Here is a 16973-nt window from a genome sequence, read left to right as displayed (position 1 = left end):
ATCCTCTTACAAGGGTTACACTCCTAAGAGACATGACTTCCATCAGTCCCAGAAAATTGGAGATCGAATCTATCGGTACTATTTTCAATGGTCCTCCATACAAGGAACCGTTGGGTTTTGGAAATTATAGCAAGAGGTCACACTTTGGAGTTCATCGAATTCCCTCCACCCACACCACCTACCGGACTGCCACCGGCTCATATCAAAGAACTGTTACAACAAGTTCAATTTCTATAACACAAGGGAGCCATAGGAGTAGTACCAAGATTTCAAAAGAGGGAAAGGATTTATTCCCGATTCTTCCTTATCACCAAAAGGAAGGGGGAATGGAAGCCCATTCTAGATCTGAGGGCTCTCAGCAGGTATCTAAAGAAACATTCTTTTCGTAGGCGAACGCATGTAGAGATCTTGCGATTATTTTCACAAGGAGATTTCATGGAAACAATCAACCTCCAAGATGCATATTTACATATCTCCATACTACGACAACATCGGAAATTTCTTCGTTTTCGAGTGGGTCGAGGGGATTTTCCAGTTCAAAGTTTACCATTCGGACTGCGCTCGGCCCCTCGAGGGTTTACAAGGGTGCTAGCCCCTGTGGTAGCGTCCTACGTTCCAGGGATTTCAGATCTTTCCATTTCTGGACGACTATCTCCTAAAATCACAATCGAAAGTTCAACTTCTACAACACACACATCTTTGACAGGAGGTGGTTTCGCGCCTTAGGGCTCTCCATAAATACCACAAAGTCCAATCTACTGCCTTCTCATCGCACGGATTTTCTGGGAGCAACTTTAGACACAGTGTCAGCAAGGGCACTTCTCTCCCAAGACCGTCTTCAAAAAATTCTCCGACTGGTAACCCTTATCAGATCAAAAAGACCCGTTTCTGTAAGAATATTGAAGTCCTTTCTGAAAATGGCGTCATCATGCATTGCATTGATCCCTCATTACAGATTACAGACACGCCCCATCCAAGGAGTACTGGATGTCCAAGAACGCCAGGTTACAGGTTCTTTGAACGATGTTGTAAACGTCACAGATCGGATGAAGTTGGCGCAAAGGTGGTGGACGCAACTGTTAAATCTAACGGAAGGCATTTCTCTTCTGACAATGGTACCAGACATGACAATAACAGACGCCTCTCTGGAAGGATGGGGTGCTCATTTGGAGGTTTTATCAATAAAAGGAAAATGGTCAATATGTCAAAAAAAAAAAAAAAAAACAAAAAACAAAAAAAAAAAACCTGGCACTTCTACAGGTTGGATCTCATGGCTATATATTGCTGGCTCTCAAAGCTTTTCATCCTTTAATCCAAGGAGAATCAGTCCTGATACAGACAGACTATACAACCTGCATGCACTATATAAACAAGCAGGGCAGGATAAAATCTCCGAAACTGTCTCGACTAGCTCAGTCGATTTGGGATTGGTCTATCAACCATCGCATCACGATATGCAGCAGTTAATCGACCGGGGGTATCCAATATCCTGGCGGATTCCCTGAGCGGGTCCTCCTCATCGACCCATGAATGGGAGTTGCATCAACCAACTCTAGAGAGGATATTTCAACGATGGGGTCGCCCACAGCTGGATCTCTTTGCCACACTAGAGAACCGGAAATGCCGTGATTACGCAAGCTGGCTTCCCCACAAAAGATCTCTGGGCAATGCCTTTTGATGGACTGGTACGATCTGTTTGACTACGTTTTTTCTTCCCCCAATCCCACTCGTACCTCGAGTTTCTGTGGTAGATGCGGAGGCAACCTTGCCATCTACTTCTATAGCCCCCCGTTGGCCTCGGCAGGCATGGTTCTCAGAACTACTCCTATTGTCTCAATCCGAACCAATCATTCTACAGCCTCGTGCAGATCTACTCACGATGGACAAGGGGAAAATTGGTCATCCGAATCCCTCCTCACTGAGCTTATCAGCTTGGAACCTGAGCACTGTGAATTTGCCCATTTGGATACTCCACAGGACTGTAGAGACATTTTAGCTCAGGCGAGGGCTCCTTCTACGGTGAAAACGTACGAATTAAAGTGGAAAAGTGTTCCCCACTGGTGTGCATCTAATGGGGTGCACCCGTTTTCACGCCACACCAGAACAATTTTTACCGTTCTTCTTGCATTTAGCTAACTCCGGGTTTCTCTCATGCAACCTTTAGGGGTTTTTTCTGGCGGCAATTTTCCGTTTCCGTTTGGATGGTTCAACTTCCCTTTTGTTTCTTCAAGGATTATCCATCAATTCGTCTAGGGGTTATTTTGTAAATCTCCTCCATTGTGGCATCTGAACATCGTATTGGCTCAACTAATGAGACCACCGTACGAACCGATTCACAAGGTCGAGTTGTAGTATCTAACATGGAAGGTGGCTTTTCTTCGGGCGCTAACGTCTTCACGTTGCGTCCGTGACATTCATGCATTTACAATAAATCCACCTTTTTCCTACAGTTCAAACCAGATTCTGTAGTAGTGCGTACAGATCCAAATTTCTTGCTGAAGGTGCCTTCAGACTGTCATATTAACGAACCAGTGATTTTAAGAACTTTCTTTGCTATCCGCAAACTCCTACGGAGCAGAGATTACATTCCCTGGATGTGAAACTAGGTTTAACATTCTACATCAGCAGAACGGCTGCTTTACGAAGGATTGATCAACTATTCATAGTTTATGGACGCTTTCACAAAGGTCGTCCAGTGACGAAACCAACTATTGCACGTTAAGTTTCAGCTGCCATCGTCTTCTGCCATCAAAAGGCAAACAAGCCATTGCAGTCACCAGTGAGGGCTCACTCCACCAGAGCAATGTCTTCCTCAACTGCTTTATTTGCTGGAGTGCCTTTGCATCAGAGCTGCAGAGCAGCTACGTGGTCGAGCAGACACACGTTTACAAGACACTATTGCTTGACAACTTTAAACGAGGAGGATGCTGCAGTTGGGCAGGCAGTGCTTCGCAATCTTTTTAAATAAGATGAGCCTCTTCCTTCCCTCCTCCATATTGTTTCCATTTATAATTGACATAATGATGCATTTATACTGTTAGTTATTCAGTACTGTCATATGCATAAGAAGATTGATTGTCATTACAATTTCGAAGCTGTGTGATCATGGAAACAATGATATTGTTACTGCTAGCTATTCTATATTCAAGCATGTGAATCTATGAAAGACACCCCAATACTGGAGAAGAACAATTGTTACTTACCTGTAAACAGGTGGTTCTCCAGTATTGGTGTCTTTCATAGATTCACATGCGACCCTCCCTCCTCCCTTCAGAGGCTCTCTTCTCCTCATACACTCTGAGTCACTATGGTGCTACGAAAATCTGAGGTGAGGAGCTCTGAGGAGAAGGTTCTAGAGAGGAGCTGGCGCCTGATTGGCCGGAGTTCGGACTAACATAATGACAGAGATAGACTACGAATGTCTTTTTTCTCTTTCCATGTATCTCTATGGAAATTTCATATAGGGACATTCTTGATGTTATTACTTACTTATATCTCTGTTTTATATGATTACTTATGTATATATATATATATTATGGCTGTATATATTGCTATATTATTTACCGTGGGACTCCCACTCCGACGACGGGGAATATTCAAGCATGTGAATCTATGAAAGACACCAATACTGGAGAACCACCTGTTTACAGGTAAGTAACAATTGTTCTTCTCCACAACCAAGTACCTTGTGGTGTGGGTCCAGGGAGAGGGAGCCAGCGACCTCAGACGGAGGATGCTATGTCGGGCACGGTCGTTCTCCCGATCTGGAGGTCGACGACAGTCTCACCTTCCTGCTCAGGTCCCCAACACACCTCAGACACCACGCGCTCCGCAGTGCAAGCTAGTACGGGTACCCTGGTTGCAAGCACGGGTTCCTTGAACTCTGCAAGCTTCCCCATTCCACTCAAACTACTCCCGACCCGATACCTCAGGTGGGCTGCTGAACTTTGAGTGCACTCCTTTGCACAATGTGATGACGGTGTATGTCAGGGCGGTTAACTGACTATCATTTCCACCTGTTCTCCATACCCTGCGCGGTCCTTACGATCTCGTGGAAATAGGGAGATCCTTTGTGTTCTTGGGATCGCCTGGACAGTAGGCCAGCCAACCGGCCCTTGGAGAGCACTTGGGGACCCAGGCCATGACAGTTGGCACTTATCTGCAGGCCAGGAACGTCCAAACAAAATCCATCAAGTGATAATCCCCTTCCTAGAGCACGACAAGCTCCAGGCCACCACAAGTCTGCAGATAATCCAGTTGCAGTCCCTCCTGCCCGAATGATTGCTCTTGTCGATGTCCCAGCATGGTATGGATCTAAATCCAAAAGCATCTCTAACTTCTAAATCCAGAGCCCCAGTAGTTATACCGACAATGGCCTTTGAAGAAGTGATCAGTTCAAAAGGCTATCTTTGAAATGCACAGGCCATCTCTAAATTCTGTGCAGCCTGCCATCCTACCCTAGGAGGTTTGATCTCTATCTTTAGTGGGGCCAAGACCCTACCCCATGGAATGCAGATGCCAAGTCCACCCCCACTTAACCATCCCAGAGAGGCCCCTCTGAGTCAGAGGCATGCAGTTTCCCTTGAGCCCCTAGTTTATGGCCTTCTATTAGGAATGCACATATGTATCTGTCCATCAGCACTCAGATGTGAATTGGAGACAGCCCGACAGGCACACAGAGCCACGAGCATCAAAATGCCCATTTTCCTAAAATGATATTTCCACATACGTAATGTCAGATCCACTGGAGCAATCTGAGAGGATTCGCCATTACGAACTCATTGATATCAAACACTATACTGCTTCTATTCTGCCCATAGAAAACATACTGCTCAATAGTCTCTCCCTACATTCCCCCATGCTAATCCAATGCGAGAAGCAGGATCCATTGTACCAAACACACCATCAGGTGTCATTCACAACCCTTGCGTGTCATTGACACATGCACATGCCCTGTCTCTTCTTGACACCACCCTGTCCCCGGGAAGAACTCTGATTTAGCAAGAGACTTGCAGAACCTTGGCACCTGGGCTCAATTTGAGCCGGAGGTTTCCGGTGCTCAGCGCCACACTTAATTGGCAGCACTGGCTCTAATGACAGTCTGCCACATGGTGGGCTGTTTGTCTAATTTAGAGTGAACAGAACAACAGTTGTTTACTAATTCAATGTACATATAATATTATAGCTTTCGGGGCCTGGAATAGTCACATTTATTGGAGTCTGATGGTTAGTAGCTGGTTTGGTACTGTCATCGGTATAACTAGCAGGGAAATGGGCGATGTAGACTGCAGTTGTCTCCTTAGGCGGTCCCGGTCTCCTAATTTTTTACAAATTAAGCACTGCTTGGCGTGTAACTTTCTTAATGCCAAGCCGAGTAATAGTAACCTGTGCGCACAGGCCCCACCAGGGCAAACCTTTGGCAGTATCGATCAGCTCCCTCTGTGGATGGCATCAAATTACATGCCCTGGGTATATGTCGTACCCCTCGACAAGACACTTACAGCTAACTCGTATCAGCCAATCATGTATACACCAATCACCAGTATGTATATGACCAGTACAGCGCTATGGGCGTGTTTGACACTGCCATTCAGTTCCAAAGTCCTAAGCCAGCAAAACAAGTTCCAAAAGGTTAGGGGAGACCATGCCAACAAATGCCAAGTCATACACATGATGATGATGATGATGATTAGTAAAGTTTGATGGTAATTGGAAAAAGTTGTTTTCATTATTCCCTAGGTGCACACAACTTTCTTTTGCTCCTGAATAAATGTATGTAATCAGTTGGTTTTATTAACAATGTAAAGCTTTTCTGCGGTCAACATTTTGTTCTTCTGATTAATGTCACCAATCATTTGACAGTGTGTACCTGGTTACAGAGCTTGAAACTGAGCTCCACTACTGACCTGATAAAATTATCTTTTTTTCAATTTAATTCTAGACTGGAAGAGGAACAGAAGCTGATTTTGACGCCTTTTGAACGCAACTTGGATTTCTGGCGTCAGCTTTGGAGGGTCATAGAACGAAGGTAATGGTCTCACAATATAATGTGCAGTGTGCATGATGTCTTTTTTGGTTTCCTGAATGAAGCATCTGTAGACTAATTTTAGTCATAAAGCATGGTGAATAAGTGACCTCGCATGTTAACCAGGTATGACTCTTCATATACTATTTTTTTGGGATGTTGTTGCACCAGACCATGTTCAAATGAATCTGCAGATGTATTGTTACACCTTCATTCGATCATACCTATGATCGGAAATGCTCCCATATTACTGTGTCTGAGAGCAGGTTCCATAACACTATAAATAATAGGATGTAACTTGCGAGGAGCCTTTTTAAAGTTTTTACCAGAAATCTTAGCAATGCTGCTTCCTACCCCTGGCTGTTTACTCTTATTTCTCATATAACTTTTGCTACTGGGCTTTAAAATTATAAAAAACGTCAGAATTGGTTTGAGGGTTATGAGGCATGCAGGTGTTACTGGGCCCCATTCGTAGTAGTTTAGTGTCTTTTACCTCTGTTGTACTGGTGCCTGACATACTATGGTCCGGCTAACTGAACACCAAGTACACCCCTTCAGCAATTGACTCTTATCTCAAGGCTTCTCAGAGACCATGTGTAAGAAGGTGGTTCTGACACTATGGGCCACCCGAATTTTTCGCTTTTTAAGCACCTAATTGTTGAGCTTTTACTGTGGGGGAGCCTCATAAGTTGAGACTCACCCACAGTGAACTCAGGATGTAGGAGACTGCATGGGGATTTTACTGTTGTCCCCCTGGCTTTACCAGGCCACTGCGCAGCAGCTGTAGTAAGGGGCACCAGGCTGGTTACATGCAGACACATGTGTTCATGTGTGTGCACACGTGTATGGGCTGCGCAGAGGAGATTCCTAGCGTGTGCAGTCCAGGAGCAGCTACAAAGTGAATGGTGTGGCAGGACTTATGCAGTATTGGGTGGTGACATGGAATAGGCTTTATACACTGGAAAGAAACTTGCCAGGCAAAGTCAGTGTGTTTTACAGTGTTTTCACTTCATCATTCCCCTATGGGGATGTGGGGCCCATGTCTAGATTAACTTCCATTAGGCCTACAGATTCCATACACGCACTTAAGTCCAATGTAGCGAATGTGAAAATAAGTATTCTGCAGAGTCCAAAGTCATATTTGTACTTCTTTTGGGTCATCCAGAACTGTCCTATTTCTCTGAGCCAGCCATGACCGGACCCAGGCTGAGGGCTGACCTCAGCTGGATGGATTGATAACCTTTCTTCCACAAGCAAGGGCCTCCTCTCCATGAAGGGATGATGGGTGGGGCTACAGGCTTATCCATCACTAGGTGCCAGTCACCAGGCTGCACCAAGGAGGGAAGGAGTTTGGTTTCAGAGGCCATGTGGCCAGAGACACTGGACGACGCCATTTTGAACAAACCCAGAGGCTGGACAAGAAGGAGGGAGCAGGGGCAGGGACGTGATGTGTCGCTGTTTGATAGGACCAACAGAAACTTCCTGCCAGCCCCCTACTCAACTTTTTAAAAGTGCTTGCACAGGAAGAGAAGCTCTCTCTGGGGTGTGGTCTGCTGAGGCTGAAGGTGCTGGAGCCTGGCGCAATGGGCAGTTGGAAGGAGAGACCCCCTGACTGCCCCCAGGACCCTAACCGCACCAGAAGAAGAGCCCAGGACCGGTGCGCAGGAGCAGTGGCCTCTGCGCAGGGAGAAGAGAGGCCAAGGAGGAGAGGCAGGTTGAAAAGCTGGTGCAGGGAGCCAGTGAAGACCGCACCCTGCTGAATCCACCCTCTCAGAGACCTGGAGGTGAAGTGATGTAATTGCACCGAAATGCATTTACTAGTGGTTATTTATTTTTAGGTGGACTGAAAGTCACATGTGTAAATGAAGTACCTGTGTAAGGTGATGTTAAGCTAAATGGACTTATGTTGCTGGACCTTCCTGCTAGGAGTCTGGCTGTATGTACGTAATCCCATGCTTTTACCTGTGATTCCTTTTAAAGTGAAGAGGCGCACTGCACGAGAAGTGTAGTTGCCAGGAGTTCTACTTTTGAAGGGACTGTAAGTCACATGTGTAAGGAGATGTCATAAGCCAAGTGGGGTTATGTTGCCAGACAGTCCTGCTAGGGTGTCTGGCTGTATATGCGTAACCCTGTGATTTCATCTGTGATGCCTTTAGGAGCTGTAATTGCAATGCATTCAAATGACCAACCAAGGTGATGAGTACTGTCATTCTAAAGTGTGCGTAAACATGGATTCTTGCTGCTGCGCTTAGGTGAAGACCCCAGACTGCTAGCCCTTAAGATATAGAGGTGCATACTTTATGGTCAGTACGAGATGCTCAGTCAGGGTCATGTGTCACCAAGGTAGATTTACTCCTTTTTAATGCTTGTTGAGGTAATGGGGCGGGTCGCCACTGGGATGGTGCCAGTGCGCAGGGCCCTCGCTCCAGGTTATGTTCAACTAACTGCATTGGGGGCAAGTTGATGTGCATACATGGGAGTGGTGGTACTAGACCCCCCCCCCCCCCTCCTGCGGGTGGGGTGGAGATGTTGTGCATTGTCACAAAGTAATTCCAACAGCGTATGTATATTTGTAAATTGGTGCATAGTATTGAGTAGTATGTGTGTGTTTAATAAATGTACTCTTACTTTTATAAAGCAAAGTACAGACTAGACAATCTATTGAGTGTTATTTTTGGCGCACCTGCAAATGGCGATTACTAGCCCACACCACCTCCCTTGAGTAAGCCTCAGACTGCTCTGCAACGCTAGCCTCTTGAGAGTCAGGCGCTACAATTGGGTGTTTGGTTCCCAGTGAAGGACAAATGTAGTCAGGTTTTTTGTGCAGGCCTCACAGATGCTGCCTCGTTTTCCAACACCATGTACTCTACAACACAATACTACTGTTAGATTTGGCATCTTTTGTCGTGTTTCTCGTGAGTTTTTGCTTTCTGGCCTCCCGGTTTTGACTGTTTGTGCTGGCTTAGTGTTTCTGCACACTTTTCTCACTGCTGATCAGTGGTAATGTGCAAGTGCTCCTGTGGTACAATGTGTTCTGGATTGGTGTTTCCATGATTGGCCTATTTGTTTTATGGGTCAGTCCCTAGTAAAGTGCAATGCGGGTGCCAGGGCCTGTAGATCAAATGCTGTTGGTGGGCTGCAGCACTGGATTGTGCCACCCACCCAAACAGCCCGTAAATGTAACTGGCCTGCCATTGCAGAGCCTGTGTGTAGTCTGGTACTGCCATGTCGACTTGGCATGTGCACCCACTTGTCGGACCCTAACCTTCCCTTTTCTTACATGTCAGCCACCCCTAGGGTAGGCCCAGGTACCCCTGTGGGCAGGGTGCAGTGTATGTGAAATGTAGGACATACCCTGGTGTGTGTGATATGTCCCGATAGTGAATTACTGCCAATTTCGTTTTTCACTATTGCAAGGCTACCTGTTCCCATAGGACAGAATGGGAAGTTTGTTTATAACATCTTATAAACATAACTGGCCCTGGGAACTGGGTAGGAAACTAAAGTTTAGTATGCCTGAACTCGGAATCAAAATATGCATCTTTTAGTGAAGGTAATTTTTACATTGTGTGTTTTGAAAATACCACTTTTAGAAAGTAGGCATTTTCCTGCTCAGTCATCCCGTGTGCCTCTGTTGGAATGTAGATTGCCTGTCTGGGTTTTGTATGACATAAGGCTGAGGAGCAGGAGTGGCTCCAGATAGTCTAGGTGGGTCAGGAAAGGGCTGAATAGACCTGGGCTGCAATTGGGTAAGAAGGAGGAGATTTTGTCGCACCTCAAAGGGCCTGGTCTGCTTTTGCAATGTCGTCTCCACTTCCTGCCAGGAAGATACACCAGAGAAGACAGAACTGGTTCTGGCTGGGCACAGACACTCTGCCTGAGAGATCAAAGGATTTTGGGATATAAATATTGGGGCCCAGACCCTGAACTTTAGAACTCTTTTGGACCAAGAAGAAGAGCTCGCGAAGCTGTGAGGAGGAACTGCCACATTGCTGTGTGCTTTGCTGTGTTGGCCTGCAGTGGCTGCTTCTGTCTTGAGCAGTGAAAGGACTGGACTGGACTGAACTTTCTGCAATCTACTTTTGGGAGTTTCTCCAAGGGCTTGAGGTAGAGCTTGCCTCCTGTTCAAGAAGTCTCAGGGAAAAGCAAAGACTTCAAGCTCTTCTGCCCTCAGCATTGGGGACTGTGTGTTTTGTGCTGCAACAAAAGAAAAGTAACCCGACGCCGTCTACGACGCTGCGGCCGACTCGGTGTCCTGAAGGCACCACAGAGGGCAACACCGCACAGTGACCCTGGTCTCACCGATGACGCCTGCTGCGCCGCCACCAAGCCGCTGCTCGCACCGCGACCTGTGGGCACCGCACTCTGCACTGCCTCGCTTCACGACGATGCCTTGGTATCCACGCCGCCGCCGCTCCGCACCGAAATCTATGCCACTGCTTGCACTTTGGTTCGAGGGCACTGCTCATAAAGTTACACGACGCACCGCCCTCATCCCACACTGCAGCCTTGGCCCGCCTGCGCCATCGACTCCAGTTCGTCAGCCGCCGACGGCGCTTCAGCAACAACGACGCCGCTGCTTGCACCGCGATCTGTCTGCACCGCATTCACTTCACACCACGACCCTGGTCTCACCGATGCCATCTGACGCCGCCACCGAGCCGCTGAGGGCATCGCGACCTGAGGGCACCGCTGCGCTTCGCACCGCAGCACCCGACGCCTGTTGACGCCAGCGCTCCTGACTTCATCAGAGAGGAGTTCGATCTGCAACGCGTGTGACTTCAAGTGCCCCGACTACTCCTGCACCGACCTCCGGAACCGACTCCTGCGGACGCCGTGCTTTCGGAAGCGTGACGAGAGGTCGCTGACACCCTACATTTCGAAAAAAGGTACTGTTTGCAGGTCTTCACGGCACTGCAGCTTGCCCGCAACGCTGCGGTCAGCCAGAACTGTTTAAATTTGTTTGTTCACGACGCCGCTATAGCTCCGGACGGAGCTATCTACATCAAGGAACTGTTTTTCAAGCATATTTTGATAACTGAAGATTTATAAGTACTGTATTGTGGATTTTTATCGTTTTTGGTCTTGTCTTAAGTATATAAAAATATTGGATATTTTTCTAAACTGGTGTTGTGTACTTTTGTAGTGCTTACACTGTATTACTGTTGGTTATGTGCCAATGCTTTACACACTGCCTCTAGGATAAGCCCGACTGCTCGTGCCAAGCTACCAAGGGGGTGAGCAGGGGTTATTTTAGGAGTGTAACTCCCTTATCCTGACTAGAGTGGTGGTTTCGGCCCAACTTTGGCACATGCCCTAGCCGACCAAAAATCCCATTTCTAACAACTACATATAGAGATGAGAAAGGCATTAGGTTCCACACGCGATTATGGGGGTTTTGTACATAGAAACTACACAGGTTAAACGTAGGCACAAGGGCAGGCTGACTGTAGATTGTGAGCAACTTCCATAGTTCTGTAACTCGTAGGTCAGTCCTTAAAATGTCCCAGCATTGAGCCTTTACCGTGATGGCATTGTCCCAACCCACTTTAGAATAATGTGTGTGGCACTTGTGCGAGTTCAACCGTACCCAGTTTTATCTGGGTTCGACACTAAATTCCGATGACCATGTGCCCAGGTTCTTAGGTTAGATGCAGGGACTGCCCCACCCTCTTTGGTTTCTCCCAGTGTGTCAGTGCCCTGGTCGTCTGCTCACAGATTCTCTATGGATCGATTGATGGTGGACTCTGCTGGCATGCAGAGGCGTTGGCTAGAAACTGCACCTGTTTGCTGAGTCTGCACCAGTCACTTCGGCACTTAGCTGGGATGTCTTCTGCGGGGGATTAGAGCGGGCGCTCGTAGCTGAAGATATTTTAAGTCAGTTACTCGTAGCTGAGGGTACTACAAGCCATGGTTCCTCTTTACTGCAGAACACTTGGTTCATCTTCACAGCAGCTATCACACCCTGTGCAGGATGATTGGGTGACGTAATGTTAGGTTGGGGAAGCCTGAAATTGATGCCACTGGTCTGGGCAAGCACACACTCACATTTAACATGGAGCTCCTGCTCACAGTACCACATACTAACAGTACACATGAATGTTCACTCTGGATGTCCGCGCAGGGTCTGGGCACTACATTCAAACACAGCTTGAATGAGGTTGGTAGGCACAACACTCCTAAACGGGTCGAAGCCTTGTTAATGACTATCAGTTCGAAATCCTATGGTATGCTGTCACCTCTGCTTAATATGCATGTCTGATAACACAGATAGTGTTGTTGGCTCAAGGATACGCTTGCTACACTCTTGCAGACCTCAGCCAAGGTCTGTCTCGATGCTTGCAGAATCAATCTGCATATAGACCAGCCAGCAGAAGAATCTCCGGTTACCAGATACCACACAGCTTGGTTAATCGGGGCTGGGGTTGCGTGTCCATGTTGTCATGTAGGCAATATTTCGATCCCAACGCTGGTTAAAGGCGTTTTTAGGTCTATGCTGCATAGTGGGAGAACTTTTGGAATCGATCAGCTTTTTGAGCAAAAACATGGATGTTTTGCATTGCTTTGTATTGCAACGCGTGCCTGTTAGGCGTTTCCCTTGCGGGAGCGAGCAGCGGCGCCATGTGTTAGCAATTATCGCACTCGCTCCCGCAAGGTAAACGCTGCGTGTCCCTGCTCTCGGCCGCACCTCCCACTCGTTATATTGGTGCACGTTTCAGTACGACCCTGGCCCAGCAAAGAGAACCATGCCCGACGCTTTCTTAAGATTGGTTGCATCACATTGGTATGCATAGGTAAAAGAGAAGTTCATAATTCTTCCCTCCCACCATTCAATCACTGGCCTCTCATCTGAGTATGCACGCGTACTGCAAGTTTCATTGCTTGGTTGTGCAAGTCAAGCACGCTTTCCCGCTAGGAAATGAACTGCAACAAAAAAAATGGTAAACAAAACGAGCACTTCAAGTACAAAAATGATACTGTATTGCAAACGAGGACTTTAAATGAACAAGCAACCTGATTACGCTTGTTCAGCAAATGCTCCAAATTGTCAGTCTTTACTTAGTGCTGAGCAGCCAGGTAAAGAAGTGGTAGACAATGATAGTTCAATAACCCTAGTATACAGCTACAGAACTAATCATGTTATACAGATGCTGAGTCCCAAGGCTTTTCTCCATGGAGCCTGTCCAGTACTGCCAGGGGTCACGGTGATCGCGCAGTGCATTGTTGGGTGCCTCTTCTCGCAAAGAGACTGTCCTCTATTCCGCTTCTGTGCGTGCCCATCCAGGGTTCGAACGGGCATGTTTTCAATCTTCGAGGACACAAAACAAACACATGAAGGCGATAGTTATTTTGCGCTTGGTCTCTTGTCAAAGATTCCTAGCAGCTGTTTGTTTACTGTGTGTTTCTATGAATTCCCACAGCAGATGATTCCTTGGCACATAAGCTTCTAAATATCCAATGTAGGCTGGCACGCAGAGTCCAGGCCTGTTTTGGCCACATTATGCCTTGCTGACATTGCCTGCGCGGGAACTTCCATGAAAGCGGGATAGAAAGCCGCCACTTGTCTTTGGTTGGCACTGGTTCCCCTCCGGCCCAGTCACGAACCTTCTCGAAGAATCCCTCGTCACCATAGCACTTACCCCCCTGGCCCCTCCCCCCACCTCCCTCAGCAAACCCGTCCACGAGCATGTGTCTAGGCGCTTAACCATCCACCCACAAACCGATAATTATTTACCAAGCACAGCAAACACCTCCTCCCTTACAAGCCTCTCAGAACCAACACGATTCCTAGAGAACCCGGCACTAATTTAACAGAAATTCCCTAAGTCAAATAATTGTTGTTTTCTTAGGCATTACACGGACAGGAAAAACCTGTGACATGGCAAGTAGTGGCCCAAGGACAGAGGGCGGGCAACTGTGTAAAATGTGACCTCCTGCAGGGCTGTCCTCGTGACGTGGGTAGGCCCCGGATTCCTTCCACCAGCAAAAGTCTGTCCCTGGGAACAAAACAAAGCCGCCTTTTCCATCACATGAGACAAGATGACGCACAAGCTTCTTGTACCGATAATGCTCAAAAAGTGAGCTTTCAACTGGCATTTTGCAAGGCTACATTCAAATTCATGTACATTATTTACATTTCACGCAAAGTATATCCGGACAGTACAAGTAAATGGTAAAACGATGAAACAAGAAAAAAATTTAATATATTGACGTATCCTTTGTATTTGGGCACTTTTTGGGCTAACTACACTTGACTTAGTAATCAATGTGTACCATAAATTCTGTAATGCGTTTAACCTTCTCTTTTAACATGAACTACTCAAAGCAAAATGCTTTCATGACAGAAAGTCTGCCACACATAGCCTGCCGGACTGTTTACGTCAATCTTGCCTTTAAAGAATGTGTCTACGTGGTTTCCACTGGATAGTGTGGAGAAATGACTACATTTGGACACATACTAACCTAGATTGAGCAAAGAGGGAGGTGTTTATAGTAACATCTGCGAAATGTTAATTGTTTGTAAAGGTGGCCAGTGGCGTCACTAGGGTTGGTGTCACCCGGTGCGGTCCGCACCCCCATAGTGACGCCACTGGCAGCACACATGCAAAGTGGGAAGAGTTAGGAGAAATAAAAGCATTTCTGCTTCTTAACTCCTGCTTTTAAGTGGCGTTACTATTTGGTGTTTGATGAAAAATCCTGTGTACTATTGTGAGCAGATAGGGTTTTGCATCAAAAACCTTGGGTGGTTACAGGGAAATGCCCATGTGCCTCCTTAATGCAGAGTAACGCAAATCAGCGCTTTGCCCAGGTTTGCGTAACTTTTTCGTGTAAACCAACATTAATACCAATTCAAATTGGCTTGTGAATCTCAAAAAGGATTTTCCGTCCGCAGGCCCAACACAACACCTTTGTAAATCTGGGCCTGGGTGTTTACAACTCATCATGATGAATGACAAACCCTACAACACAGAGGTTTCGGCCTGGTTTGTGCTTGTATCAGGTCTTCAGTGCTTCACTGATTCTTCACACGTGGTTGAACCGCAGAAACAGTAGTGTATCTTACTTCCTACAGCTTTGTACAATTAACTTTTCCAGCCTTACAAAACCTCCAGACGGAGTGAACACACAGGTCAAAACACCTGTGGGCTGCGTGCTCAACCCCATCAATGAGCAGTGTTCCCACAACAATGCTGAACATGCACTGATAGAGGGTCTTACCACAACCTTTTTACTTGTCTAACTGTACAGGCTGTGGGGCTGCGACCTGTGTTCTTCTGGTTCAGATGCAACCCTTGTTCTAGATGCTACTAGCAATGAAGCAGGGCCTGTCTGCCTCGTGCCCCACCCACGCTCTAAGCTGCATTCTCAATGTGTCTGCATGGCAGTGCAGTGCAACAGTGTGAATTTGAGGTCAGGTAGTGCATGCCGTGGGGCGTCCGCCTGCACCTCCCTGCACCCCCAGCTTGCACAAGCACAAACTGCCAAATATTGACAGATGACAATCTGCAAATTGTTAACCCCTGTTTTGCTCCGCAGCACTCGCGCATGCTTCCGTGAGGCATCCCTTTCCCTTGCGACTCGCAAGTCTCGCATTATGAACATTGCTTTTCATACCAGCCCTTGTGCGTCATTATTCACTTTGCTTTGCGAATTGGAACTGTGCATTCACAAAGGCCAGTTCGAACGGACTTACCAATGCCAAGTCTGTGAGCACTTGAACCACGCTTTGTCTGGCAACAAGAACAAATGAGGCATTACATATAAATAAACACTTATTTCAGTGGTGGGTGGGCGATGGGACGCTCGTTTGGAGAAGTCAGTCACCACAGACTATGGAATCGCGAATAGGCAATAGTAGGCCTGGCCACTCACCTGCTGAGTTGCAGACCGGGGGGGTGGGGGTCTACCTCGGTCGGCCTTCCTTGAAAATTAAATTATAGTGGCAGTGTGGGCTGGCGACGGGCCAACGGCGACCTGAGACCTCCTCACCTCCTCGTCGTGATGCCAAGTCACGCGTATGCGGGAACCCCTCTAGTGACGACGTGACGTCACTGCCGAGGCGCGCAGACACGGCGGAGGAGGAGACAGTGCGCGCTGCGTACAGGCACCTCCTATGAATAGAAGAACAAGGTAGGTTGCACTGGCGCGTCGTCGTTGCGTTTGGACTGCTGGTGGTTTACGTTTACTTTCAATAACATTGCATTGTGCACCCACGGTTGCAGTGCACGCACGCACCACAGACAGTGACACATCACCGACCGGACCGGCCCTTTGGTGTCACCCCCCGTGAGGGTGTCACCCGGTGCGATCCGCACCCCCCTAGTGACGCCACTGAAGGTGGCTATTGCTTTCGATTGATATCCTATCAACCAGTTTAGCTTCCCTTGGTTTTAACAAATGGTTATATTTATTGTGAACGTCTAAAAATCTGTGATGTGTGCAATACAAGCAAGTCTGACCTGCTTAACTTCGCCACACACTAGAAACTATTTTTTTTTTTTAATTTAATTAATTTTTTTAATTTTATTTTTTTATTTAATGCACTTTTATATAGCGCAAACTTTTCCCAAAGGGTATCAGAGCACTTTGCAGGAGAACTAAGTAAATTACAAAAGGTACACAAGATAGACAAAACACGCTAACAAGTTGCATATATACATTGTAAAAAATAAAATGTACCTGCGTTACAGGAATAAAATACATATTTACAAGGTAAGAAGTTAATGGTGTGATCGAGCAAATGCGTAATCAAGAAAAAGAGTTTCTGCCATACAGCTTGACTAAAAAGTTAGAAAAGTTGTATGGAATGGAATTGGAATGGGAAGCTAAACATTCATTAAAAATGCAATAGGTCTCGCCTTTGATTAAGTTAGACATTTGCTTTGCTAATGGTATTGTATAGCAATTAGCAAAGCGAATGGCTTTGACTTAAAGGCGAAACCTATTG

The 16973-nt window shown here is 46.8% G+C and overlaps 1 protein-coding gene across 1 annotated transcript in view; it reads left to right on the top strand.

The window, feature by feature from the left end:
* Positions 1-16973, top strand: part of LSG1 (large 60S subunit nuclear export GTPase 1) — a 132988-nt gene that overhangs the window by 38963 nt on the left and 77052 nt on the right. Inside the window, exon 5 of the mRNA XM_085635260.1 lies at positions 5942-6028. Within this exon, the coding sequence (XP_085491386.1) occupies positions 5942-6028 (87 nt within the window). The remainder of the gene's footprint in view (positions 1-5941; positions 6029-16973) is intronic.

This window comes from Triturus cristatus, chromosome 11 (genome assembly GCF_964204655.1).
Source record: "Triturus cristatus chromosome 11, aTriCri1.1, whole genome shotgun sequence".
NCBI classification, from domain to species: Eukaryota; Metazoa; Chordata; class Amphibia; order Caudata; family Salamandridae; genus Triturus; species Triturus cristatus.
Note: the sequence above shows the minus strand (reverse complement) of the source record. Positions and strands in the feature narration are given on the sequence as shown.